General features: G+C 46.0%; 1 protein-coding gene across 2 annotated transcripts in view; it reads left to right on the plus strand.

The window, feature by feature from the left end:
• frmd4a (FERM domain containing 4A) overlaps positions 1-27,123 on the plus strand; it is a 765,730-nt gene that overhangs the window by 210,078 nt on the left and 528,529 nt on the right. The window contains exon 1 of one of the 2 annotated variants that reach the window (XM_043714188.2): positions 1,540-2,085. The exons of the other annotated variant lie outside the window; for it this stretch is intronic. Within the exon in view, the coding sequence (XP_043570123.1) occupies positions 2,053-2,085 (33 nt within the window). The 5' untranslated portion in view covers positions 1,540-2,052. Of the gene's footprint in view, positions 1-1,539; positions 2,086-27,123 lie in introns of those variants that run through there. 2 annotated transcript variants of the gene reach the window in all.

The following is a 27,123-nucleotide window of genomic DNA, read 5'->3' on the forward strand; positions in this document are numbered from 1 at the left end:
GGATGTTGCCAGGGTTGGAGGATCTGAGCTACAGGGAGAGGCTGAATAGGTTGGGACTGCTTTCCCTAGAGTGTTGGAGGCTGAGAGGTGACCTTATAGAGGTTTCTAAAATCATGAGGGGCTTGGATAGGGTAAATAGGCAAAGTCTTTTCCCTGGGGTGGGAAGCCCCGAACTAGAGGGCATAGGTTTAAGGTGAGAGGGGAAAGATATAAAAGAGACCTAAGGGGCAACGTTTTCACTCAGAGGGTGGTACGTGTATGGAATGAGCTGCCAAAGGAAGTGGTGAAGGCTGATACAATAGCAACATTTAAAAGGCTTCTGGATGGGTATATGAATAGGAAGGATTTGGAGGGATATGGGCCAGGTGCTGACAGGTGGGACTAGATTGGGTTGGGACGGGTTAGACTGAAGGGTCTGTTTGCATGCTGTACATCTTTATGACTTCCCAAAAAATATCGTGGGTGAGAGTGGATTAAAGATTGACATTGCTTTTGGAAAATTAATGTTAGAAAAAAAAGAACTCCGAGATCAAATGGACTGATGCAAGTTATTAATGATTCTGATTGTCTCCTGAAAAGGAATTCTAAAGGATTGTTGATGATTCCAGAAAAGGGCATTTTGTAGTGAACTATTCTGTAGGGAATGTGGAAAAATCACTGTTTCCCTCATTGATTTGTTTCACAATATTGTTTGTGAATATGATTTAAAACAGAAAAAAAGTTAATTGTATAAATTAAGGTTTGGTGTCCACAGATTGTGGGCTTCAATGAGTGAGGAGGGGCATTCATTTTGTACATATGAAGACCGGTGGTGGTTTGTCTGGTCAGAAGTCATATATTTGTATTGTCTCACTTTCTGAATAAATCTACAACTGAATAAAGATTAACTTGTGCTCTGCATCTTCACTAACCAACTGCGAGATGTTCTGGCAGGGAATGCAATGTTCTGGATTGATTGTGTGGGTACAAATTTTGATGTTTGCACATCCTGTATTTCATTAACAAGTGTGCTGTCAGCTGCCTGGATTCTAAGCTCTGGAATTCTCTTGCTGATCCTGGACATCTCTCTATTTCTCCTTCCTCCCTTAATAACTTCCTTACCCCCTTACCTCTGCTGTCGGGGCCTTGAATCCACATCCATGAGATGATCTGGGTCATTAACATGCTGCAGGTCACGGGAGTTTGCTGGGCACAAGTTTCCTACACTGGAATGCTGTGATATGCTCCAGAATGTCTGGTGGTGATGGAAGGTGCTATACAAATGCAAGTCTGTCTCCCAAGCTGTCTTTGAGTTTTGGCCACCTGTCTTTGATCTGTCCTTTGGAGGCTCAGTGTCAGGTTTTGTCTGATAAAGCGCAGATGACTTCTTGTGTGTCGAGTTGTTTCATTGTGTTCAGTAAATGGAGATCGTCCTGGTGTGACAGGGCTCCTCTTTCAGTGACAGTACGAAGAAGGCGGGTTTTAGCTGCTACAAGTAGAGGGATGTGTTTCTGCCTGGGCAGGAGGTGAAGGGGAAACAGCATCGAGGGGCACTGGCTGAGTGTGTTATCCAAAGAACACAAGTGAGAGCACATGATGTGTGCTTTGTAATAGATCTGAGTGTCTGGGAAACATGTGTGTGAACCCTGTGAGTGACATGAGGTGGGGATAAAACTGCCAGAGCTTGTAAAAACCCTTCCATCATCAATGTAATCAAAGGTGCAAAGTAAGCACCTTTCAGTCTTCACCCCCCTCCCCTCCCCCATGACCCGTTAGCAGCGGTGTGGATGAGAACACTTGCCCCTGTGCTGGATACAGTGCCTGAGAGAGGCAGCATTTGTCACTGAAGCTTGGAGTGAACATTTTCCACAGAGGAACAGAGAGAGAGAGAGAGAGAGACTCCGGTAGGAACTAGCTCTGTGTGTGTGTGTGTGCACTGCTGCTGGTCCAACTTGGGCAGGTTGTTATGGAGAAGATCACACTGCAGCTCGCGTGGCCTTTTTTAACGTGGGATGCCTGAAAGCATTAGGCAGAGACCCAGGCAGAGGGCAATGTTATGAATCTAACACAGAAATGGAAGGACTTCTCTCTCCGATGCGTACCAAGGTAAGCAAATCTTTCTTATTAAAAAAGAACGGAGCCCTGAGGGGAGAGGAGCAGGCTGTGTTAGCCCTGGGAGTACTGTTTCAGCTTTTGTTTTCCCAGAGACTGTGCACTGTCTCGCTCTCTCTCTCTCTCTCTCCATTTCTCTTGTCTGTGGCAGTGTCGTGTTTTTGCCGAACATTATTGTCTAAAGAGTGTGTGGAGAGAATATTGTCGCTCTTTGAGTGGGTAAAGGGAGAGGATTTCTAAGCAAGCACCAGCCATGTTTAAACTTGCTTTTCTTTTCAGCAGTGAATAGCCTGGTAGTGATGTCTGTCACTGATCAAATGGGAAACTCTCCAGCCAGCCCCATTTCTCCTGGTTACAAGGAACCGAGCCACGGGGAGAGCTGGGGGGGAGGGAAACAGGGACATTAAAGGGATTCATCGACAATATTGCCCACAAATAGCCTTCTGTACTGTCCTTTCAGAAAAGAGGCAGAGCATCCGAGTGCTACAGAGCAATCTGTTTTATTGGAAAGTATTCTGTTAGCAGGAATAATTGTAAAAAACTGGAGGCTGAGGCAGAGAGGACTGCAGCAATTCTCTTTCTGTCCACATCTTTCTGTCCAACAGTCGAAAGGTAGCAGACAGTCATTGCTCAGTGTCCTGAAAATTGTTGCTTAAAGATTTGATTTCTGTTAGATTGCTAGCATGCTCTTAGATTTTTTTTAAAGTAGTGGTTTTATTCAATCACAATCCCTCGGGAATGAACTGTTGGAGTCTTCCGTGCAGAACACGGAAGGCTCATTGATTTAGGAATGGTGTTTGGAAAAATTGTTACTTGGCAAAGACACTCAGATTAAAGCACACACACAGATATATGTATGTACAAGTACACATAGAACACACACTTACACAAACACACATGCAAACACTATCCCACACACACAGACACCTAACACCCACAGACAGATATCCCCACACACAGACCCACAAAGACGCACGTACAGGCCCACACACACCCACACACCACACATACATAGACTCACAGAGACACACGTACAGGCCCACACACACCCACACACCGCACATACACAGACTCACAGAGACACACGTACAGGCCCACTCATACCCACACACCACACATACACAGACTCACAGAGACACACGTACAGGCCCACACACACCCACACACCACACATACATAGACTCACAGAGACACACGTACAGGCCCACACACACCCACACACCGCACATACACAGACTCACAGAGACACACGTACAGGCCCACTCATACCCACACACCACACATACACAGACTCACAGAGACACACGTACAGGCCCACACACACCCACACACCACACATACATAGACTCACAGAGACACACGTACAGGCCCACACACACCCACACACCGCACATACACAGACTCACAGAGACACACGTACAGGCCCACTCATACCCACACACCACACATACACAGACTCACAGAGACACACGTACAGGCCCACTCACACCCACACACCACACATACACAGACTCACAGAAACACACGTACAGGCCCAGACACACCCACACACCGCACATACACAGACTCACAGAGACACACGTACAGGCCCACTCATATCCACACACCACACATACACAGACTCACAGAGACACACGTACAGGCCCACACACACCCACACACCGCACATACACAGACTCACAGAGACACACATACAGGCCCACTCACACCCACACACCACACATACACAGACTCACAGAAACACACGTACAGGCCCACACACACCCACACACCGCACATACACAGACTCACAGAGACACACGTACAGGCCCACTCATACCCACACACCACACATACACAGACTCACAGAGACACACGTACAGGCCCACACACACCCACACACCGCACATACACAGACTCACAGAGACACACGTACAGGCCCACATACACCCACACACCGCACATACACAGACTCACAGAGACACACGTACAGGCCCACTCACACCCACACACCACACATACACAGACTCACAGAGACACACACACACCTGGACAAACTCCGACATGCACCCCACACAGACACATACATATACACACAAACCAACACACACTTACACATGTGCACTCATGTACATACACACGTAGTAAACACACACAGATACATACATAGATGCACAGACACTCACATAGACACACCCCCACACACATACACTCAGAGATACATACTAAGTGAATCATCTATCTGTGGTGCACATACACAAGTTCCCTGTGGTGATGCTGGGAGATACTGCACTGAATTCCATCAGCTGGAGGAGCAGCCATGTTTTACCAGGTGTGAATTCTGGTTTGGGTTTTCAGTGTTTTAAAACAATATGCAGATGGACTGGAGGCACACTCTTGTTTGTGTGAAGAATAACCCAGTGAAGAGTTTTGACGGCAGACTTTCGAATGATTAATGTTCCGTGTGGGGTACCTGGTGACTTCCTTTCATGAGGGTTGTTACTGCACAGTTACTGTTCCACAGCAGACAGCTACAGCAGTGAATTGTGCAGGTTATAGGAACAGGTTTAAACAGCCTACTGTGGGAAGGTGTTTGGGCACAATGTCAGGAATTAACTGTGGTTAATTCACACACCAAAGTAGCAATTATAAAACCATGATCTGTTCTCGGATTGAGCAATAAACTGATTTTCTGATTTTCAGAACCTCTGCACTTTGTGAAAATCTGGCAATATAACCTCATTGAAATAGTGCTGGTGACCCCAAGCCAGCTTTTAATTGGGCAATAAAACTGGACAGAGATTAAATGCACTATAAAAGAAGCTCCTTTAGCTATGTGCTTAAGACTAAGTTGAAAGGAACTCTTTGCTGATTGGGGGCTCCATTTCTCAAGATAAACGTTGCTAGTAGTTGAGCACTTCTGTAAAACTGGAATGAGCTCTGTGCAGTTTGTAATGTAATTCCAACAAGGCTGGTGTTTCCACAGATTTATTTTGAATTCTATCAAGGGGTGGAGTTGTAAACTTCCTTTTAATGATGTCTTTTACTGTAAGAAAATGATAAATTGCTTTGTAAGTGAACAACTCAATAATTTCCTGAGACCTACCTCCTTGTAAAATCTTCTTATCCAACAGCAGTGAGGCTGGGTCATTTCAGTCCATCACTTCCTCTCTGTACGAAAGTAGTTGTTTTGGAAAATCTGGATTGAAATTGTTTGAGGGAAACTAGTCCATTTCTGACACAGCAGCTATCATAAAAAATTAGCATCCTATTGCCATGACCATCCATAGCCTTTAGGAACACAGGAACAGGAGGCCATTCAGCCCCTCAGTTATATCACTGATCTGTGCCTGGCGTGGGCTTGCGCTTAAAAGAGTGTTTTACCTCCTGCGGCAATGCCTATGTTATCTCCTGTAATGTCAGAAACTAGGCACGGAATCGTGGCATTGAAGAATCCAACAGACACTGCAGCTAACTATTATCCAAGGGACAGGAAGTCAAAGTTACAGGCCAAAACCTTTTGTCTTGATGAAGGGTTTCGGCCCAAAACATTGCCTTTCCTGATCCTCGGATACTGTCTGACCTGCTGTGCTTTTCCAGCTTCACATCTACTGACTCTGACCTTTGGCCTCTGCAGTCCCTACTGTATCCAGTTAACTGTTATTGATCCAGATTATATTCCTGAGGCACTTAAGTGTCTGGGCTAATCTTAACCTATTAGATTAACAGAGGAGCAGGCTTCGAGTCGAACGCCATGCTTCATGTGGTCAAAGGTAAGAAGATGGAGTCTGAGAGCTTTATACCCTCTGATCACATGTTGTGATGCAGTGACGATATCATGAGCACATCTCTTAAAGGCAGACTGACTCTGAGGCAATATACACAACATCTTTCACTACATTCACCCGTCTTTGTTCACTCAATATCCTCATGCTCACTTAGCGGTCTGCTTCAATTTTCGTATTGTAATTCCAGCTTTCTGATATACCCCTGGAGCAGCCTGACTTTAATCTTAACGTCTGTCTGCTTTTCGAGGACTGCCCCCAAACCTTGCCCCAGAAGAAAGTGTTGCTCTCTAATAACCTCATCAGTTCCTTTTATGATCTGAGACTTTGAAATTCTTAGTGTGTCACATTGGAGCGAAGCAACGCAAGAGTTTAACTGGTACCTCGTGCAGTGCCCTGAATTTGGCAGTGTGCTATCTGAGGGGGGGGGGGGGGTGTTACCCACTGGTTAGCTGACAATCTGACCTTTATCTTCGAGATTACTTCCACTGTTTTCTCTCCCTTCATGAAGTTACCTCGAAACACTGATGGTCCAGGCTGCCTGGTATGATGCTACAAGATTAATCAGCTGTGTATAGCTCACATGCATTAATTTTGCAGTCTTCTATATTAATAGTTTAACACATTGGATAATCTTACTGTAAGTGCGGTTACATTGAAACACTCCTGGTATTAAACAGCTGTCTTCTGACTCATTCTCAGAGGTCAGCTGGTAATGTATTAAATTCAGCTCAAAGTTTGGGAGAAGATTTGTAGCTCGGGTGCTCGTTATTGTGGTTCTGTTCGCCGAGCTGGGAACGTTTCGTCCCCTGTCTAGGTGACATCCTCAGTGCTTGGGAGCCTCCTGTGAAGCACTTCTGTGATCTTTCCTCCAGCATTTGTAGTGGTTTGAATCTGCCGCTTCCGGTTGTCAGTTCCAGCTGTCCGCTGCAGTGGCCGGTATATTGGGTCCAGGTCGATGTGCTTATTGATAGAATCTGTTTGTCGTGGTCCAGGCTGGTGAAATGTTGACTCTTATCATTTGTATTACCTGAGTCCTCACTGTTTCACTCGGATGTTAGTTATCTGCGGGAGCTCAGACCCTCTGCCCCTGAACCCAGCCCTCACCTTCAGGATTGAACTCTGTGCGTAACCAGCTGATGCTGGAGACAGTGGAAATCTTTTCTGTACAGTCAGAAACAGGAGCTGTGTGGGTCCAGGCTGAGCAAGACAGTAGGAAGATCCTACCACCCCATTCCGATAAGGAATTCAGCCACATTCCCTGTTTTAACATGGATCCTCCTTCACATCCCAATCTCCTCCAAATTATTATCAGAGCTCAGCTCCCTCCAGATGCAACTCACTCCTTCCAAAACTCAGCAATCTTATTCCCAGTCACGCAGATCCTCGTTCCTTACTAAATCTACACAAGTTTAGGAGCAGCCCTCATTGTTCCCATCACTCCCTATGACCCCTCACTCTCTACGACCCCTCAATCCCTACAACCCCTCACTCCCTCTGACCCTCACTCCCTGCAGCCCCAATCCCTATGACCCTTCACTACCTACAACTCCTTCCACCCAACGAACCCTCGGTCGGTATGACCCCTCACTCCCTAAAACCCCTCAATCCCTACAACCCCTCACTCCCTATGATCCCTCAATCCGATGACCCTTCACTCCCTATGACACCTTAGTCCATATGACCCCTCATTCCCTACAGCCCCTCACTCCCTATGACCCCTCACTCCCTGTAACCCAGAATCCCTATGACCCCTCACTCTCTACGACCCCTCGTTCCATACGACGTCTCGTTCCATACGACGCCTCACTCCCTACGACCCTTCTCTCCCTCTGACCCTCACTCCCTACGACCCCTCACTACCTATGACCCCTCGCTCCCTACAACCCTTCCTCAATATTTCTACACAGCCTTTGCCATTGTTCTCATCACTCCCTATGACCCCTTCCACCCCATGATCCCTCAGTTCATATGACCCCCTTGCTCCTTATGACCCTCATTCTCTACAATCCCTTGATCTCTATGACCACTTGTTCCCTACGACCCTCACTCCCTATGACCCTCACTCCCTATGACTCTCACGCCCTTTGATCCCTTGCTTCCTATGCCCTATGACCCTCATGCCCTACGACTCCTCGCTCCCTATGACCCTTACTCCCTACGACCCACTTGGTCTGTATGACCCTCACTCCCTCCGACCCTCATACCCTATGACCTTCCCTCCCTATGACCCCTCGATTCCTATAACCCTCACTCCCTATGACCCCGCACTCCCTACCACCCTTCGCTCCCACCAATCGCTCACTTCCTACTGCTCCCTGACCCTCACTCCCTGCTGCCACAGAGGACATGGAACACTCCACTCCAAATCACCGTTCAGATCAGGTCCCCATCCTCCATCTGTACACCCTGGCTCCTTCCTGTCTTGTCCAGTGTGCCCATAGCCTGCCATTCCACATCCCTACACATTCCAGCTGTGGACACTATACTCCATTCCCCCAGCCCCTTCCTTATCATGGCATTCCCACATTAGAACATCTCTGTGCTCCTGTTCTGAGGAAGGGTCACTGGACCCGAAACGTTAACTCTGATTTCTCTTCACAGGTGCTGCCAGACCTGTTGAGCTTTTCCAGCCACTTCTGTTTTTGACCCCATGACCTTGTTCCCTGAGTCTCTGCCTTCCCAGCAGCCTCCACAGCAAGGATGCTCCCCTCCCGCAGCCTGGAGCACTCCCAGTCGGCTCCTGCAGCTGTTACATTGCTTCGAGTTGAATCCTTGTGATGTGGGGAAATTGACCCTGACCTAATGCAGTGTGTTCCCCACTGGTCTGTTAGGAACTACTTTACCCCATGCCTGGGAACTGACTTTGTCCCTCAGGTGACTGTCTGTGTGGAGTTTGCACATTCTCCCCGTGTCTGCTTGGCTTTCCTCCCACAGAGCAAAGATGTGCAGGTCAGTGTGGATTGGCCATGCTAAATTGCCCTTAGCGTCCAGGGATGTGCAAGGCTGGCTGGGTTAGCCATGGGAAATATGGGGTTACAGGGCTATGGTGGTGGGGGCTAGGTATGGGTGGGCTGCTCTCTGGAGAAGTGGTATGGACTGTGTGTTTATTCTCAGAGGGTTCTGCCTCAGAAGGCATTGGAGACAGTCATGGAATATTTTTGAGGTAGCAATGGATGGAGGAGGGGGTGTGGGAGGGAGTGTGGCGATGAGGTTAGGGGTTGGAAACACAAACAGACCAACCATGATCTTATTGATAAGAGAGCAGGTTTAAGGGTCACAGCTCCTGATTCTAACCGGACATATCCTCTTCGTTACTGAGAGTCCCTGACCTGACAAAACCAAAAAATGGACCAAACTTAGTGTAAATAAAACAACATGTTTTTCTGATTAATGAATCCTTCTACGTGTTGCATTTAACACCTTCAGGCTAACGGCTTTGTGTAAATACAACCTCTCAGTATTAAAAATGACAGAAATGAGTGACAACTGGTGTCAATGTATCTAATAAGTTTGAGTTAAACCACAAAATGTTGTAACATGCCAATGTCATTTAGAATTACAGCAGAGGAACGTTAGCTGATGTGTATCCCCAACTTTAAATCAATGTCAGAAGTTTAGTGATGGGAGATGATTTAAAAATGTTACACAAGAGAACAATGGTTAGTGCGATATTTTAGATGTATGATGCAGTTTGTATTGTTTCCAATCTGGTATCAACCTCACTGCCTTTCTCCAGATGATGTGAATGGTTTGTTCCTCCTGCTTTCTGAGTTTCACTCAGTCTCCATTCTCGCCCAAGCTTAATGGAGGGATATTGATTAGCGGCACGGTGTCTCAGTGGTTAGCACTGCTGCCTCACAGCACCAGGGACCTGGGTTCGATTCCAGCCTCGGGGACTGTCTAAGTGGAGTTTGCACATTCTCCCTCCGGCTGCTCCAGTTTCCTCCCACAGTACAAATATGTGCAAGTTAGGTAGATTGGTCATGGGAAATTGCCAATAGTATCCAGAGTAGGTTAGCCTTGGAAAATGTGGGGTTACAGGGATAGAATGGTGGGGGTTAGATATGGTGGGATGCTCTTTGGAGGAGCAGGGGCAGTATGGGCTGAATGGCCTCTGTCCACAATGTGGCAATTCAATGGCTCCAGGAGAGTGTCTTCATGCATTAGCTTCACTGTGCGCTACCAACATGGGCCACCAGATGGTGATCAAGCTCCAAAATGTTACTCAGGTTCTTCCCAACCTGGAGTTGCTATACAACAAAGATTTTGCATTTATATGACGGTTCCCATTACCTCAGGGCAATGCACAGAACTTTCCAGGCACTGAGCCGATATCACCAACGTAATGCAGGAAATGTGAGCAGTTAATTTGTGCAGAGTGGAACTGATTGAGGGGTGGCTGTGGTATTCTTTGCTCTTCCTCAGTACAATGGGATTGCTTACGGGGCCTGAGTTGAATGAAGGCAGCTCTCCTTCAGCAGTGCCTTTAGTATTGAACAGTGAGCACTGGCTGGACTGCAGTTTGATCTCCAAACCCCCTGCCTCCGAGATGAGCACGCTACCAACTGAGCCTTGGTTTGGCCCCCAGGTCGCTCTAGCTCCCTTTGCCTTTGATGAGAGCAGTCAGTTCAGTTAGAAACCCAAGGAACATCCCTCTGGTTTGAATTTCTTAGTGACAAGGTGGAGAAGTCCAGTGAGCCATCCTTTAATCTTAACATCAACGTCGAAATGTTAATTTTTAGAAGGAAATAAATCTGAGTTGTAGATTACATTGACTGCTGACAGCATAAAATTGATCTTGAAGAACAGAGAGATTGTTATGACAGTACAGTGTGTGATAGACTCAGGCTAAACTCTTTATGAGTATTTAATGCTTTTATATTCAAGCACTAGCATAATTGTTTTATGAATATGTATGAGAGACTCAACTCCAAGCAGCGGAGAAAATGATAAATAACCTCTGTGGCTGCATAAAATAAGTTTCTGTAAAGTTATCGATACTGCATTTCCACTGACCGGTTTGGTTCACAGTGAGAATTGTAAAATTATTCTAATTATATTCCTCCTACAGCAATCTTTTAAAAATCTGCTGTTTTTTTATGGACCCAAACCAACTGGAATCGATTCTACACATGATTACAAAAGATTTTTCTTGAACGTGGCTGTTTTCTCTTCTGTTTCTTTTTTGCCCCCACCTCCTGATGGTATTAGTTTGTGTGGATACCTCCTTGGTCTTTGCCTGTGGATGTTCAACAAGAGCTCCACGTGAGACTGCTTAGACCTTCACCCGACAAATCACTCCATTGGCTCCTGATATTTTTGATCAATTCATGGGATATGCCCATCACTGGCCAGGCCAGCGTTTATTGCCCACCCCTAATTACCCAGAGGACAGTTAAGTACCACCCACGTTAATGTGGGACTGGATTTTCATGCTGGCCAGACCAGGGAAGGACAGCAGATTTCCTTGTGGGGATAAAGCATTAGTGAACTATTTGGGGTTTTAACAACCCTATCAACCTGGGTGGCAACTTTCAGGGATTTATACACCTGGATACCAAGATCTCTCTGTTCATCTACACTGCCAAGAATTTTACCATTAGCCCAGTACTCTGCATTCCTGTTACTTCTTCCGAAGTGAACTATCTCACACTTTACCTCACGTTTTTCCTCATTAAACTCCATTTGCCACCTCTCAGCCCAGCTCTGCATCTTACCGTCTGTAACCCACAATATCCTTCAGCACTATCCACAACTCTGCCTACCTTAGTGCCATGTGCAAATTTACTAACCCATCCTTCTACACCCACCTCCAGATCATTTATAAAAATGACAAACAACAGTGGCCCCAAAACAGATCCTTGTGGCACTTCACTGGTAACTGAGCTCCAGGATGAACACTTCCCATCAACCACCACCCTCTGTCTTCTTTCAGCTAGCCAATTTTTGATCCAAACACTAAATCACCTTCAACTCCTTATTTTGTGCAATAGCCTACCATGGGGAACCTTATCAAACTCCTTACTGAAATCCATATACACCACATCAACCGCCTTACCCTCATCCACCTGTTTGGTCACCTTCTCAAAGAACTCAATAAGGTTTATGAGGCATGACCCACTCTTCACAAAACCATGATGACTACCCCTAATCAAATTATTCCTTTCCAGATGATGATAAATATAACCTTATAACCTTTTCCAACACCTTAGCCACAACCGAAGTAAGCTCACTGGCCTATAATTACCAGGTTGTCCTGACTCCCCTTCTTAAACATGAGAACAACATTTTTACTATCCTCCAGTCTTCTGGCACTATTCCTGTCGATAATGATGACATAAAAATCAAAGCCAAAGGTTCTGCAATCTCCTCCCTAGCTACCCAGAGAATCCGAGGATAAATCCCATCTGGCCCCGGAGTGTTATCTATTTTCAGGTCTTCCAAATTGCTAAAACCTCCTCTTTGTCAACCTCAATCCCATCTAATCCTGTAGCCCGTATCTCCGTATTCTCAATAACATTTCCCTTTTCCAATGTGAATACTGACGAAAAGTATTCATTAAGCACTTCCCCTATGTTCTCAGATTCTACACACAACTTTCCACTACCATCTTTGATTGGCCCTAATCTTACTCTGGTCATTCTTTTATTCCTGATATACCTATAGAAGACCTTAGGGTTTTCCTTGATCCTATCCACCAACAACTTCTCATGTCCCCTCCTGGCTCTTCTTAGCCCTCTCTTTAGATCTTTTCTGGCTAACTTATAACTCTCAAACCCCCAACTGAGCCTTCATGCCTCATCCTCACATAAGCCTTCTTCTTCCTCTTGACAAGAGCTTCAACTTCTTTAATAAATCATGGCTCCCTCTCTCGACAACTACCTCCCTGCCTGATAGGTATATACTTATCAGGGACCTGCAGTAGCTGTTCCTTGAATGAGCACCACATTTCAAGTGTGTCCATGCCCCCCAGTTTCCTTCCCCATCCTATGCATCCTAAATCTTGCCTAATTGCATCATAATTGCCTTTTCCCCCAGTTAAACCTCTTTCCCTGCGGTATATACCTATCCCTGCCCATTGCTATTGTAAACGTAACCAAATTTTGGTCACTATCACCACAGTGCTCACCTATCTCCAAATCTAACACCTGGCTGGGTTCATTCACCAGTACCAAATCCAATATGGCCTCGCCCCTTGTTGGCCTGTCTACATTCAGTTGTGGATATTTTGAGCAAATGGTCCGTTCTCATATGATGGGCCATGTGGTATATTCTGATGCAATGAGACGTCCCAAGACACTTCACAGGGCCGTTATGAAACCTGACTCTAGAACATTTGAGGAGATGTGAAGCATGGTCAGAGGGTAGGTTCGGGGAGAGAGGCTGTGGGTGGGGGGAGTCTGGAGCTTGGCATTTAGGTAACTGAGGCAAGGCCACCAGCAGTGGAGAGACTTCAACTGGAAATATATGACAGGGGGGGGGGGGGGGGGGGCATGGATATGGTGAAAAGCCAAGATCTTTTCCCAGAGTAGGGCAGGCAAAAACCAGAGGGCACAGGTTTCTGGTGAGAGGGGAAAGATTAAAAGGGACACAAGGGGCAACTTCTTCACGCAGAGGGTGGTGTGTGTATGGAATGAGCTGCCAGAGGAAGTGGTGGAGGCTGGTACAATCATAACATTTGAAATAAATGTGGACAGATTTATTTATAAGAATGGTGTAGAGGGATATGGGCTAAAAGCAGGCAAATGGGATTAGTTCAGTTTGGAAAACCTTGTCAGCATGGACGTGTTGAGCTGAAGGGCCTGTTTCCATGCTGTACGACTCCGTGAAAACGTCAAGGATTCAAGGAAAATAGAGAAAATGAGGGTTGAGGGACTGGAAGAGATCAGCGAGATGAGGAGGCTGTGGGTCGTGCTGGATTCCCTCTTCATTTCCCCCCTCCCCACCCCACCTTTCCCCCACCATCCTGAGCTTCAGTTCACTGCCTCGATGGAGATGGCTCAGATACTCTGTGTTTCTGAAGCCACACCATTATGGAGTGTGTACCTGCCCTCACTCCCTGCCCTTTGACCTCGTCTTACCTCAGAACGAGACATGGTTGGGTTGCCAACTTTCCTAAATCCCATCAATTTGAGGGAACTGGTTTTCAAGATAATCATTTTAGTTTATGAGGCGGGGACTATTTGATCAGAAACGAATGGCAAACATTAAGTGAATGAAGGTATAAGGGCGATTTGCCTGAGGACAGCTAGCTGGTATCTCGAGTAATGAAATTGTGGACTCCATTAAAAGGCCTGGCTTTAGATTGCAGCCTAGATTAATGTTTGAACTCTGCTAACTGAGTTTAGTGTGGTCTGTGCATCTAATTACAGCACAGCAACTGATCCAGCTGACAGGAGGATGTCTGCAAAGATGTATGTTTCTGAGAGAGTAGATGCAGAGTATAATGGAAGCCACATAATTCAAACCACAACTACTGCCATAGATTGGCTTATAATTTAATCTTTTGATTCTTGTCATCATTTGATTAAGCCAATGTATTTGCAAAATGCAGATGAAATAATGAAAGGAACGAGTTTGGGAAATAACGTGCCTTGATAACCTTGGGGGTTGTTATTAATGTGGGAATTACCAGTTGGAAACTTTGGATGGTTTCTCCCATCCTCTTTCGTCGGGAAAATTAAACTGTCACAAATGTCTTGCCGGTCTCAAACGCAAAGGTTAGGGGTAGTCAGGCGCTAAATTAAAGCCACACAAATCTTTTGTTGTGTTTACTGTAGTAAAGGTTTAACCCTGTCAGGAATTACTTGATTTACAATGTCATTCTTTTCTGATTGCAGTAGTGTGGGTCCATAGAAATTGGGATGGCGTGTAGGCATTGAAGCGTTAACGTCTTTTTCATCTGTCGTAGTTGTGGGTATGTTCGCTGAGCTGGGAAGTTGGTTTTCAGATGTTTCATCCCCAGTCTGGGTGACATCCTCAGAGCTGTGGAGCTTCCTGTGAAACGCTGCTGTACTGTCTCTTCTGGAATATACTTGGTTCCGTTCCTTCTATTTCCGTCTACTGGTTCCAGTCGTTTGTTGTTGTGGCCGGTATATATATTGGGTCCAGGTCTGTGTTTATGGATGGAGTCTGTGAATGAGTGCCCCGCTTCTAGAAATTCTCTGGCTGTCCTCTGTTTGGCTTGTCCTATTATTGTTGTGTTGTCCCAGTCGAATTTGTGATCCATGTTGTCTGCGTATATAGCTACTAGGAACAGCTGGTCGTGGCGTTCACTGGCCAGTTGACCGCTGCAACAAACCATTGGAGCCAGCAACCGGAAGCAGTAGAAATGAAACCAAATAGATTCCAACCCAGACAGTACAGCAGCGCTTCACAGGAGGTTCCACAGCACTGAGGATGTCACCCAGAACAGGGACAAAACATTTGCAAACCAACTTCCCAGCTCGGTGAACATAACCACAATAACTGCAACAGGCACCTGAGCTACAAACCTTTACACAAACCTTCGTTCCTGTCTGTCAGAGGGCTGCCTTCAGTGGGTTCCATCAGACAGCTGGCCTCAGCTCACAGCCTCATTCCTGATGAAGGGCCCCTGCCTGAAACGTCGACTCTTCTGCTCCTCGGATGCTGCCTGACCTGCTGCGCTTTTCCACACTCATGACTCTGATCTCCAACATCTGCAGTCCTCACTTTCTCCAGGTTGCTAAGAATTGGCAAGTTACTGGAAGAGGAGAAAGTGAGGACTGCAGATGCTAGAGTCAAAAAGTGTGGCACTGGAAAAGCCCAGCAGGTCAGGCGGCATCCAAGGAGCAGGAGAATCAATGTTTCGAGCATAAGCCCTTCATTAGATATGATTCTCCTGCTTGTTGTGGTTCTGTTCGCCGAGCTGGGAGTTTGTGTTGCAGATGTTTCGTCCCCTGTCTAAATGACATCCTCAGTGCTTGGGAGCCTCCTGTGAGGTGCTTCTGTGACGTTTCCTCCAGCATTTATAGTGAGTTGTATCTGCTGCTTCCAGTTGTCAGTTTCAGCTGTCCGCTGTAGTGGCCGGTATATTGGGTCCAGGTCGATGTGTTTGTTGATGGAGTTTGTGGATGAGTGCCATGCCTCTAGGAATTCCCTGGCTGTTCTCTGTTTGGCTTGTCCTATAATAGTAGTGTTGTTCCAGTCGAACTCATGTTGCTTGTCATCTGCGTGTGTGGCTACTAAGGATAGCTGGTCGTGTCGTTTCGTGGCTAGTTGGTGTTCATGAATGCGGATTGTTAGCTGTCTTCCTGTTTGTCCTATGTAGTGTTTTGTGCAGTCCTTGCCTGGGATTTTGTACACTACATTGGTTTTGCTCATGCTGGGTATTGGGTCCTTCGTTCTGGTGAGTTGTTGTCTGAGAGTGGCTGTTGGTTTGTGCGCTGTTATGAGTCCTAGGGATCGCAGTAGTCTGGCTGTCAGTTCAGAAATGTTCTTGATGTATGGTAGTGTGGCTAGTCCTTTGGGTTGTGGCATGTCCTCATTCCGTTGTCTTTCCCTTCGGCATCTGTTGATGAAATTGTACGAGTATCCGTTTTTGGCAAATACATTGTATAGGTGTTCTTCTTCCTCTTTTTGCAGTTCTGGTGTACTGCAGTGTGTTGTGGCCTTTTTGAACAGTGTCTTGATGCAACTTTTTTTGTGTGTGTTGGGGTGGTTGCTTTCGTAGTTCAGGACTTGGTCTGTGTGTGGCTTTCCTGTATACCCTTGTAGTGAATTCTCCGTTCGGTGGTCTCTGTACCATCACATCTAGGAATGGGAGTTGGTTGTACTTTTCTGCCTCTCTAGTGAATCGGATTCCTGTGAGCGTGGCGTTGATGATCCGGTGTGTGTTCTCTATTTCTGTGTTTTTAATGATTACAAAAGTGTCATCCACATATCTGACCCAGAGTTTGGGTTGAATTTGCAGTAAGACTGTTTGTTCTAACCTTTGCATTGCCGCTTCTGCTAGGAGTCCAGAGATGGGTGAGCCCATGGGTGTGCCGTTGATTTGTTCGTATATCTGGTTGTTGAATGTGAAGTGTGTTGTGAGGCACAGGTCCAGTAGTTTGAGTATGCAGTCTTTGTTGATAGGTTCCCCGTCTTGTTGTCTGTTCTGTATGTCTAGCAGGTTGGCTATTGTTTCTCTGGCTAGGGTTTTGTCGATAGAGGTGAACGGGGATGAAACGTCTGCAACACAAATTCCCAGCTCGGCGAACAAAATCACAACAACGAGCATCCAAGCTACAAATCTTCTCCTGCTTCTCGGATGCTGACTGACCTGCTGTGCTTTCCCAGCACCACACTTTTCAACAAGTTACTGAAAGAGTCAAAGATAGCAGAAACATTGGGTGGTTTCACTGACACTGTGAAGAGTCCAGAGGAGGATTACCCAGCAGATGGTCGCATTTCCACAAAAATCTACAGGGGGGAGACTCAAACCAATATGAATGTGACAAGATAAGAACCAAAGGTTGCTTTTCCAAACCTAGGCCATATTTTACTCAGAATACTCATTGTGTGCTTGTGGATCTGACAAGCTGTATTTATCAGACATGCATTATCCTGTACTTTCAGGTTCTCAATGACTGGCAAGTCCGGAGCTAGGGCAGGGCAGGGTCACAGTCTAAAGATACAGGGTAGGTCATTTTGGACTGAGATGAGGAGAAATTTCTTCACCAGAGAGTGGGAGGCCTGTGGAATTCTCTGCCACAGAAGCCAACTGAGGCCAAAACATGAAGGCGTTAGATATAGTTTTTAGGGCTAGAGGGATCGAAGGGCACATGGAGAAAGTGAGAACAGGGGACTGAGTTGATCAGCTATAATCATGTTGAAAGGTGGAGCAAGGTCAAAGGGCTGAATGGCCTACTCCTGCTCCTATTTTTGATGTGGCTGTGCATATTTTTAGAAGCGTCTCACTTAGGTAATCTTTTCTGTTTCTTTATCAATGTTGTAAAACATACCGGGAAGGGCTGATGGCTATCACCAGATTAGTAATCCAGAAACCTAGGTAATGATCTGGGAACGTGGGACTGAATCCTGTCCCAGCAGGTGGTGGATTGAATAAGAGTCAGTTGTTGGGGAAAATCCCATCTGGTTCACCTGTGTCCTTTAGGGAAGAAAACTGCCGTCCTTACCTGGTCAAGATATGACTCCAGACCCACAGCAATGTGATTGACTCTTAACTATCCTCTGGGCAATTATGGATGGGCAGTAAATGCTGGCCTGGTCAGTGACATCCTCATCCCGTGAATGAATTACAAAACTACACTTGGAGTAATCTCATGGCATCCCTACAGCGCAGAAGCAGCCCATTCGGTCAAGTCTGCACTAACCTTCTGAAGAGCATTCTACCCAGAACCAACCCCCAACCCTAACCCTACACTTCCCATGGCCAATCCATCTAACCTACACATCTTTGGAATGTGGGAGGAAGCTCACACAGGCACAAAGAGCATGTGCAAGCTCCCAACAGACTGTCCCCTGCGGCTGGAATTGTACCTGGGACCCTAGCGCTGTAAGGAAGTAGTGCTAGCCACTGTGGTACCCAGTCTGGTCCAACTCCATGGAAAACACTCTGTGTGTTTCTGATCCCAGCCACAGAAGAGAGGTATTCTGAAATGGAGATGATTTCAAGAGGAGTTACCAGACTGAGCCCCACTACCAAATATTTCAGAAGGAATGCACAGCCTCAGTTACAGAGAGAGAGAGAGAGAAAGAGAGAGATGATCCATTGGATAGGAACCAGTAAATCTGTAAGGCTGATAGAGATTAAATAAATCTTGAGGGCTGCACACAGGGAACATGGACACAAAGACAAGGGTAACATCACAAGTGCATTTCTGAACGAGTGTTCCACACATGAAATGGAATCAAAAACAGAAATTGCTGGAAAATCTCAGCAGGTCTGGGTGGAGGGAAATCAGAGTTAACGGTTAGGGTCCAGTGACCCTTCCTCAGATTTGGAATGGAATTCTGAGTAAGGAAAATCTTGGAATCATTTAAGAAATAATTGCAGTTCTGGGAATGGAGATGAGTTGAACCGTGATTAACCAAATTGTCCGTAACAATCTCCTTTTACAGGTTAAGTGCACAATTTATGTTTTTAGTGCTGACAATGGTACAGCTCTGTTCAGAAAGATTGCTGTTTATTTCGTACTTTTCATGACCACTGGATGTCTCGAAGCTCGTTACAATGAACTGAAATGTCTTTCAAGTGTAGTCTAATGTGGAAAATGCAGCAGCCAAATTGGACTGAGCAAACTCCTCCCAACAACGAATTGATCACAATGCTAACCATCTCTGGCTTGATTGAAAGTAACCAGTTTGTTATTCCGCTCAGAACGTTTCCCCGTGAACCCACAGAAAACAATCTCATGGCAACTTTAAAACCTGAGAGGAGTAAACCTTGCAGGAATATGAGGAAAGGAATTTGGGGAATGGAAATAAATGGACAGTTCCTGAAAATGGTAAGGGCAGACTTTACTGGCGGAACAGCTCCTTCCTTGACAATGTCAATTAGATTAGATTACATTACAGTGTGGAAACAGGCCCTTCGGCCCAACAAGTCCACACCGACCCGCCGAAGCAAAACCCACCCATACCCCTACATTTACCCCTTACCTAACACTACGGGCAATTTAGCATGGCCAATTCACCTGACCCTGCACATCTTTGGACTGTGGGAGGAAACCGGAGCACCCGGAGGAAACCCACGCAGACACGGGGAGAACGTGCAAACTCCACACAGTCAGTCGCCTGAGTCGGGAATTGAACCCGGGTCTCTGGCGCTGTGAAGCAGCAGTGCTAACCACTGTGCCACCGTGCCGCCCACTATGTCATACGTCTCTGACCAGGTAATTCTTTGTGTGATATTGTTTGATGACTTTGTACCGACCCCAGTTGCGATACTATTTGTTTGTAATAAATGGTTTATGAGAGAGTGCATTTGCTTCCTCTCAGTTTTACTGAAGAGCTTCAATTGGTTATGCACCTCCAACCCTTCTGCGACACCTCAGGGCATCACTACCTCAGGGCATTATTGTTTATGGAGAATGGGTGCTGCAGTATGTTTATGGAGATTGGATGCTGATATATGTTTATGGAGAATGGGTGTTGATGTATGTTTATGGAGAATGGGTGCTGATGTATGTATATGGAGAATGGGTGTTGATGTATGTTTATGGAGAATGGGTGCTGATGTATGTTTATGGAGAATGGGTGCTGATGTATGTATATGGAGAATGGGTGTTGATGTATGTTTATGGAGAATGGGTGCTGATGTATGTTTATGGAGAATGGGTGCTGATGTATGTATATGGAGAATGGGTGTTGATGTATGTTTATGGAGAATGGGTGCTGATGTATGTTTATGGAGAATGGGTGCTGATGTATGTTTATGGAGAATGGGTGCTGATGCATGTTGATGGAGAATGGGTGCTGATGTATGTTTATGGAGAATGGGTGCTGATGTATGTTTATGGAGAATGGGTGTTGATGCATGTTTATGGAGAATGGGTGTTGATGTATGTTGATGGAGAATGGGTGCTGATGTATGTATATGGCGAATGGGTGCTGATGTATGTTTATGGAGAATGGGTGTTGATGCATGTTTATGGAGAATGGGTGTTGATGTATGTTTATGGAGAATGGGTGTTGATGTATGTTTATGGAGAATGGGTGCTGATGTATGTTTATGGAGAATGGGTGTTGATGCATGTTTATGGAGAATGGGTGTTGATGTATGTTTATGGAGAATGGGTGCTGATGTATGTTTATGGAGAATGGGTGTTGATGTATGTTTATGGAGAATGGGTGCTGATGTATGTTTATGGAGAATGGGTGTTGATGCATGTTTATGGAGAATGGGTGTTGATGTATGTTTATGGAGAATGGGTGCTGATGTATGTTTATGGCGAATGGGTGCTGATGTATGTTTATGGAGAATGGGTGTTGATGCATGTTTATGGAGAATGGGTGTTGATGTATGTTGATGGAGAATGGGTGCTGATGTATGTATATGGCGAATGGGTGTTGATGCATGTTTATGGAGAATGGGTGCTGATGTATGTTTATGGAGAATGGGTGCTGATGTATGTTTATGGAGAATGGGTGCTGATGTATGTTTATGGAGAATGGGTGTTGATGTATGTTTATGGAGAATGGGTGCTGATGTATGTTTATGGAGAATGGGTGTTGATGCATGTTTATGGAGAATGGGTGTTGATGTATGTTTATGGAGAATGGGTGCTGATGTATGTTTATGGAGAATGGGTGTTGATGTATGTTTATGGAGAATGGGTGTTGATGTATGTTTATGGAGAATGGGTGTTGATGCATGTTTATGGAGAATGGGTGCTGATGTATGTTTATGGAGAATGGGTGCTGATGTATGTTTATGGAGAATGGGTGCTGATGCATGTTTATGGAGAATGGGTGCTGATGTATGTATATGGCGAATGGGTGTTGATGTATGTTTATGGAGAATGGGTGTTGATGTATGTTTATGGAGAATGGGTGCTGATGCATGTTTATGGAGAATGGGTGCTGATGTATGTTTATGGAGAATGGGTGCTGATGCATGTTTATGGAGAATGGGTGTTGATGTATGTTTATGGAGAATGGGTGTTGATGTATGTTTATGGAGAATGGGTGCTGATGTATGTTTATGGAGAATAGGTGCTGATGCATGTTTATGGAGAATGGGTGCTGATGTATGTTTATGGAGAATGGGTGCTGATGCATGTTTATGGAGAATGGGTGTTGATGTATGTTTATGGAGAATGGGTGTTGATGTATGTTTATGGAGAATGGGTGCTGATGTATGTTTATGGAGAATGGGTGCTGATGCATGTTTATGGAGAATGGGTGCTGATGTATGTATATGGCGAATGGGTGTTGATGCATGTTTATGGAGAATGGGTGCTGATGTATGTATATGGCGAATGGGTGTTGATGTATGTTTATGGAGAATGGGTGCTGATGTATGTTTATGGCGAATGGGTGCTGATATATGTTTATGGCGAATGGGTGTTGATGTATGTTTATGGAGAATGGGGTGTTGATGTATGTTGATGGAGAATGGGTGCTGATGTATGTTTATGGAGAATGGGTGCTGATGTATGTATATGGAGAATGGGTGCTGATGTATGTTTATGGAGAATGGGTGCTGATGTATGTGTATGGAGAATGGGTGCTGATGTATGTATATTTGAGAATGGGTGCTGATGTATGTTTATGGAGAATGGGTGCTGATGTATGTATATTTGAGAATGGGTGCTGATGTATGTATATTTGAGAATGGGTGCTGATGTATGTTTATGGAGAATGGGTGCTGATGTATGTGTATGGAGAATGGGTGCTAATATATGTATATGGAGAATGGGTGCTAATGTATGTTTATTGAAAATGTCTGGTCATGTATGTTGATGGAGAATGGGTGCTGATGTATGTTTATGGAGATTGGTTCTGATGCATATTTGTGGAGAATGGGTGCTGACGTACGTTTATGGAGAATGGATGCTGATGTATGTTGATTGAGAATGGGTGCTGATGCATGTTTATGGGGAATGGGTGCTGATGTATGTTTATGGAGAGTGGGTCTGGTGTATGTTTATGGAGAATGTGTCCTGATGTATATTTATGGAGAATGGGTGGTGGTGTATGTATATGGAGAATGGGTGCTGATGCATGTATATGGAGAATGAGTGCTGATGCATGTGTATGGAGAATGGGTGCTGATGTATGTTTATTGAAAATGTCTGGTCATGTATGTTGATGGAGAATGGGTGCTGATGTATGTTTATAGAGAATGGGTGCTGATGTATGTGAATTGAGAATGGTGCTGATGTACATTTGTGGGGAATGGGTGCTGATGTATGTTGATGGAGAATGGGTGCTAATGTATGTTTGTGAAGAATGGGTGCTGATGTATGTTTGTGAAGAATGGGTGCTGATGTATGTTTGTGAAGAATGGGTGCTGATGCATGTATATGGAGAATGGGTGCTGATGTATGTTTATGGAGAATGGGTGCTGATGTATGTTTATTGAAAATGTCTGGTCATGTATGTTAATGGAGAATGGGTGCTGATGTATGTTTATGGAGATTGGTTCTGATGCATGTTTGTGGAGAATGGGTGCTGACGTACGTTTATGGAGAATGGGTGCTGATGTATGTATATGGAGAATGGGTGCTGATGTATGTGAATTGAGAATGGGTACTGATGTATGTTGATGGAGAATGGGTGCTCATGTATGTTTATGGAGAATGGGTGCTGATGTATGTTTCTGAAGAATGAGTGTCGATGTACGTTTGTGGAGAATGGGTGCTGATGCATGTGTATGGAGAATGGGTGCTCATGTATGTGTATGGAGAATGGGTGCTAATATATGTATATGGAGAATGGGTGCTAATGTATGTTTATTGAAAATGTCTGGTCATGTATGTTGATGGAGAATGGGTGCTGATGTATGTTTATGGAGAATGGGTGTTGATGCATGTTTATGGAGAATGGGTGCTCATGTATGTTTATAGAGAATGGTTGCTTACGTACGTTTATGGAAAATGGGTACTGGTGTATGTATATGGAGAATGGGTGCTGATGTATGTATATGGAGAATTGTTGCTGGTGTATATACATGGAGAATGGGTGATGCTGCATAATTATGGAGAATGGGTGCTGGTGTATGTGCATGAAGAATGGGTGCTGATATATGTATGTGGAGAATGGCCTCTAATGTATGTATATGGAGAATGTGTGCTGATGTATGTATATGGAGAATGGGTGCTGCTGTATGTTTATGTAGAATGGGTGCTGATGTATGTTTATGGAGAATGGCTACTGATGCATGTTTGTGGAGAATGGGTGCTTTTGTATGTGTATGAAGAATTGGTGCTGATGTATGTATATGGAGAATGTGTGCTGATGTACGTGTATGAAGAATGGGTGCTGTTGTATGTTTATGGAAATTGGTTCTGATGCTTGTTTATGGAGAATGGGTGCTGATCTGCGTCCATGAATCCTCCATAAGCATGCATCAGCACCCATTCTCCATAAACGGGTAATCTATCCTTAAGTGGATAGACCCGTCTGCCCGTGACCTGGTGTATGTACGCTTCGCTCCATCTGCGGGGGTACTGAAGATGTCATGCAGCTTGGCATCTTTTACCATGTCCATCAGGGCTCCGGACTTGGCGTCCAGTTTACTGTCCCACCCGCCGGATCGTCCATCTGCATTGATGATACAGTTGAAGTCTCCGGCCAGAATGGCCGGCCTGGACGGAGGCAGCAACAGTGGAAGCTGCTGCAGGACGGCCAATTGTTCACTCTTACCCACTGGGGCGTACACATTAATCAGTCTCAGGGTAGCGTTCCTGTACAAGACATCAGCAACGAGGAGGCATCCGCCCACCACCTCCTTAACCTCGGAGCTGATGAAGTTGCCTCCTCGCAACAGGATACCCAGGCCGGAGGCGCGGCTATCGTTGTCCCCGTCCAAACTGACGGCCCACATGCTCGACCATCTCCTGTAGCTGCTGAGGTGCGGTATCCCACACTCCTGCAGAAACAGGACGTCGACTTTAACGTTGGCCAGGAAAGCCATCGTAGAAACACATCGCGTAGCCGATTTAATGCTACACACATTAATACTGGCATTTTTTATGAGGACACTGGCAACCTCATAAACAGTTTATGAGGTTGCCAGTGTCCATTTGCTGCTGGTCCTGCCTCTCTGGGGTAGCTATCTGCATTCCAGTAGTGAACACGAACTGCTGGACCCTCGCAGGGCTGAGGTAGCTGTCCGGCTCCCCACTGCGGACATTTCCCTCTGGTGTCTTCGGGTTGGGACCAGGGTTCGCACAGTCCCATTGTCTGTCTGACAGCAGGGCTGTCCAAGGATCGCTGCTCCCAGTTACCTGGAGCTGTGGGGCGGTGGCTACCACCTGGTTCTCACCAGGTGGGAGGTGGTCTTTACCAGCCCCCTCAGAGGGTTTGTCATTTCCTGCTTGGGGGGGTGCTGCCCTCTTTTCTCCCCACGGCACTCTGTCTCTTCCTCTGGTGATGACCTTCCTTATGCCATCCTCACCATCTGAAGAGCTGCCTGTATCCTCGTCGTGTAGGTGTCGTTTCCCCCTTTGCTGGGTTGCTTTCGGGCCCTGGCCAGGTGTCCTCTTCCTGGTTTTTACAAGAACCCACCCCTCTGCCTCCTTGATTTGCTCCTCCTGCATTTCCTCCATCTGTCCTGTGGGAGTTGGATCGGCTGCTGTACCTCCCCGCTGTCTGCCCCGCTACAGCCTGCCCTTCCTTCTGGGTGCCTCCAGACACTGTTCCCATGCTGGTTTGTGGTACCTTGCTGGTCTTATGTGGTCCACGGCTCGTGTTGCCACCTCCGGCCATCTGTGCATAGGTGGTGGCCCCTCGTCTTGGGCAGGCCTTGTACATGTGGCCCGCCTCTCCGCACAGATTACAGTTCTAGGCCTCTTTATTAATGACTTGGAAGAGGGAATCGAAGGGTGGGTCAGTAAATTTGCAGACGATACAAAGATTGGTGGAGTTGTGGATAGTGAGGAGGGCTGTTGTCGGCTGCAAAGGGACTTAGATATGATGCAGAGCTGGGCTGAGGAGTGGCAGATGGAGTTCAACCCTGCCAAGTGTAAGGTTGTCCATTTTGGAAAGACAAATAAGAATGCGGAATACAGGTTTAACGGTAGGGTTCTTAGTGAGGTGGAGGAGCAGAGGGATCTTGGGGTCTATGTTCATAGATCTTTGAAAGTTGCCACTCAGGTGGATAGAGTTTGTAAGAAGGCCTATGGTGTATTAGCGTTCATTAGCAGAGGGATTGAATTCAAAAGTCGTGAAGTGATGTTGCAGCTGTACAGGACTTTGGTTAGGTCACATATGGAGTACTGTGTGCAGTTCTGGTCGCCTCACTTTAGGAAAGATGTGGAAGCTTTGGAAAGGGTGCAGAGAAGATTTACCAGGATGTTCCCTGGAATGGAGAATAGGTCGTACGAGGATAGGTTGAGCGTGCTAGGCCTTTTCTCATTGGAACGGCGAAGGATGAGGGGTGACTTGATAGAGGTGTATAAGATGATCAGGGGAATAGATAGAATAGACAGTCAGAAACTTTTTCCCCGGGTACAACAGAGTGTTACAAGGGGACATAAATTTAGGGTGAAGGGTGGAAGGTATAGGGGGGATGTCAGGGGTAGGTTCTTTACCCAGAGAGTGGTGGGGGCATGGAATGCGCTGCCTGTGGGAGTGGCAGAGTCAGAATAATTGGTGACCTTTAAGCGGCAATTGGATAGGTACATGGATGGGTGTTTAAGCTAGGACAAATGTTCGGCACAACATTGTGGGCCGAAGGGCCTGTTCTGTGCTGTATTGTTCTATGTTCTATGTTCTACATTCCTTGGTCATGTGACCCTCCTTCTTGCAGTTCCGACAGACGGTCACCTTACAATCCGCCACCACGTGGCCTGACCTCCCGCAGGTTCGGCACACTTTCGGCTGCCCTGCGTATGTCAGGTTACCTCTGCTCCCTCCGATGGCAAAGCTGGAGGGTGGGTGGAGGATGTTCCTACTAGCATCGACCCTCAGGGTTACCCTGACCTGCCGCTTGCTGGTCCAGATCCCGAAAGGGTCGACCACATCGGTGCTTTCTCCCTTGACCTGGAAGTATCTTCTCAGGAAGGTCAGGACATCGGCTGCTGGAACGTGGGGGTTGTACATATGGATTGTTACAACCTGACGCCTCTGCGCAGGAAGCACACACAACGGGACTGCCGACAAGATGGAGAACAGAGGCTCCCCCTCCTTCTTGAAGACCTTCAGGAGCTGCTCGCAATTCTTCACGCTCCTGAAGGTCACATTGAAATAGGGAAATCCTTCAGGCTGTATACTTTTTTTTAATTTCAAAAATATACCTTATTCATAAAATATTTTGATGATCTGTACAATTGGTCATGCCATACATCCCTAAACATTCCATTTCTTGGTATATAGAGACAGAGTAATCATTCATATATACAGGTCTGTACAATTACATATTTAGCTGAGGCGTCAGCAGAGCCCAAATGACTGCATGGGCCCCCTGTTCTTCTTAGGCAGGCAGATCGAGGGCCGAAGGGCCTGTACTGCACTGTAATGTTCTATGTTCTATGTTCTATGTTACACAGTGGTCTTTCCCCACACCGCCTTGGCGGCAGCTGCCCCAAGCTTCAGCGCATCCCTCAACACGTAGTCCTGGACCTTGGAATGT

The sequence above is a fragment of the Chiloscyllium plagiosum genome, unplaced genomic scaffold (genome assembly GCF_037043375.1).
Source record: "Chiloscyllium plagiosum isolate Xiang-an unplaced genomic scaffold, Cpla_swu_hap1 HiC_scaffold_23, whole genome shotgun sequence".
NCBI classification, from domain to species: domain Eukaryota; kingdom Metazoa; phylum Chordata; class Chondrichthyes; order Orectolobiformes; family Hemiscylliidae; genus Chiloscyllium; species Chiloscyllium plagiosum.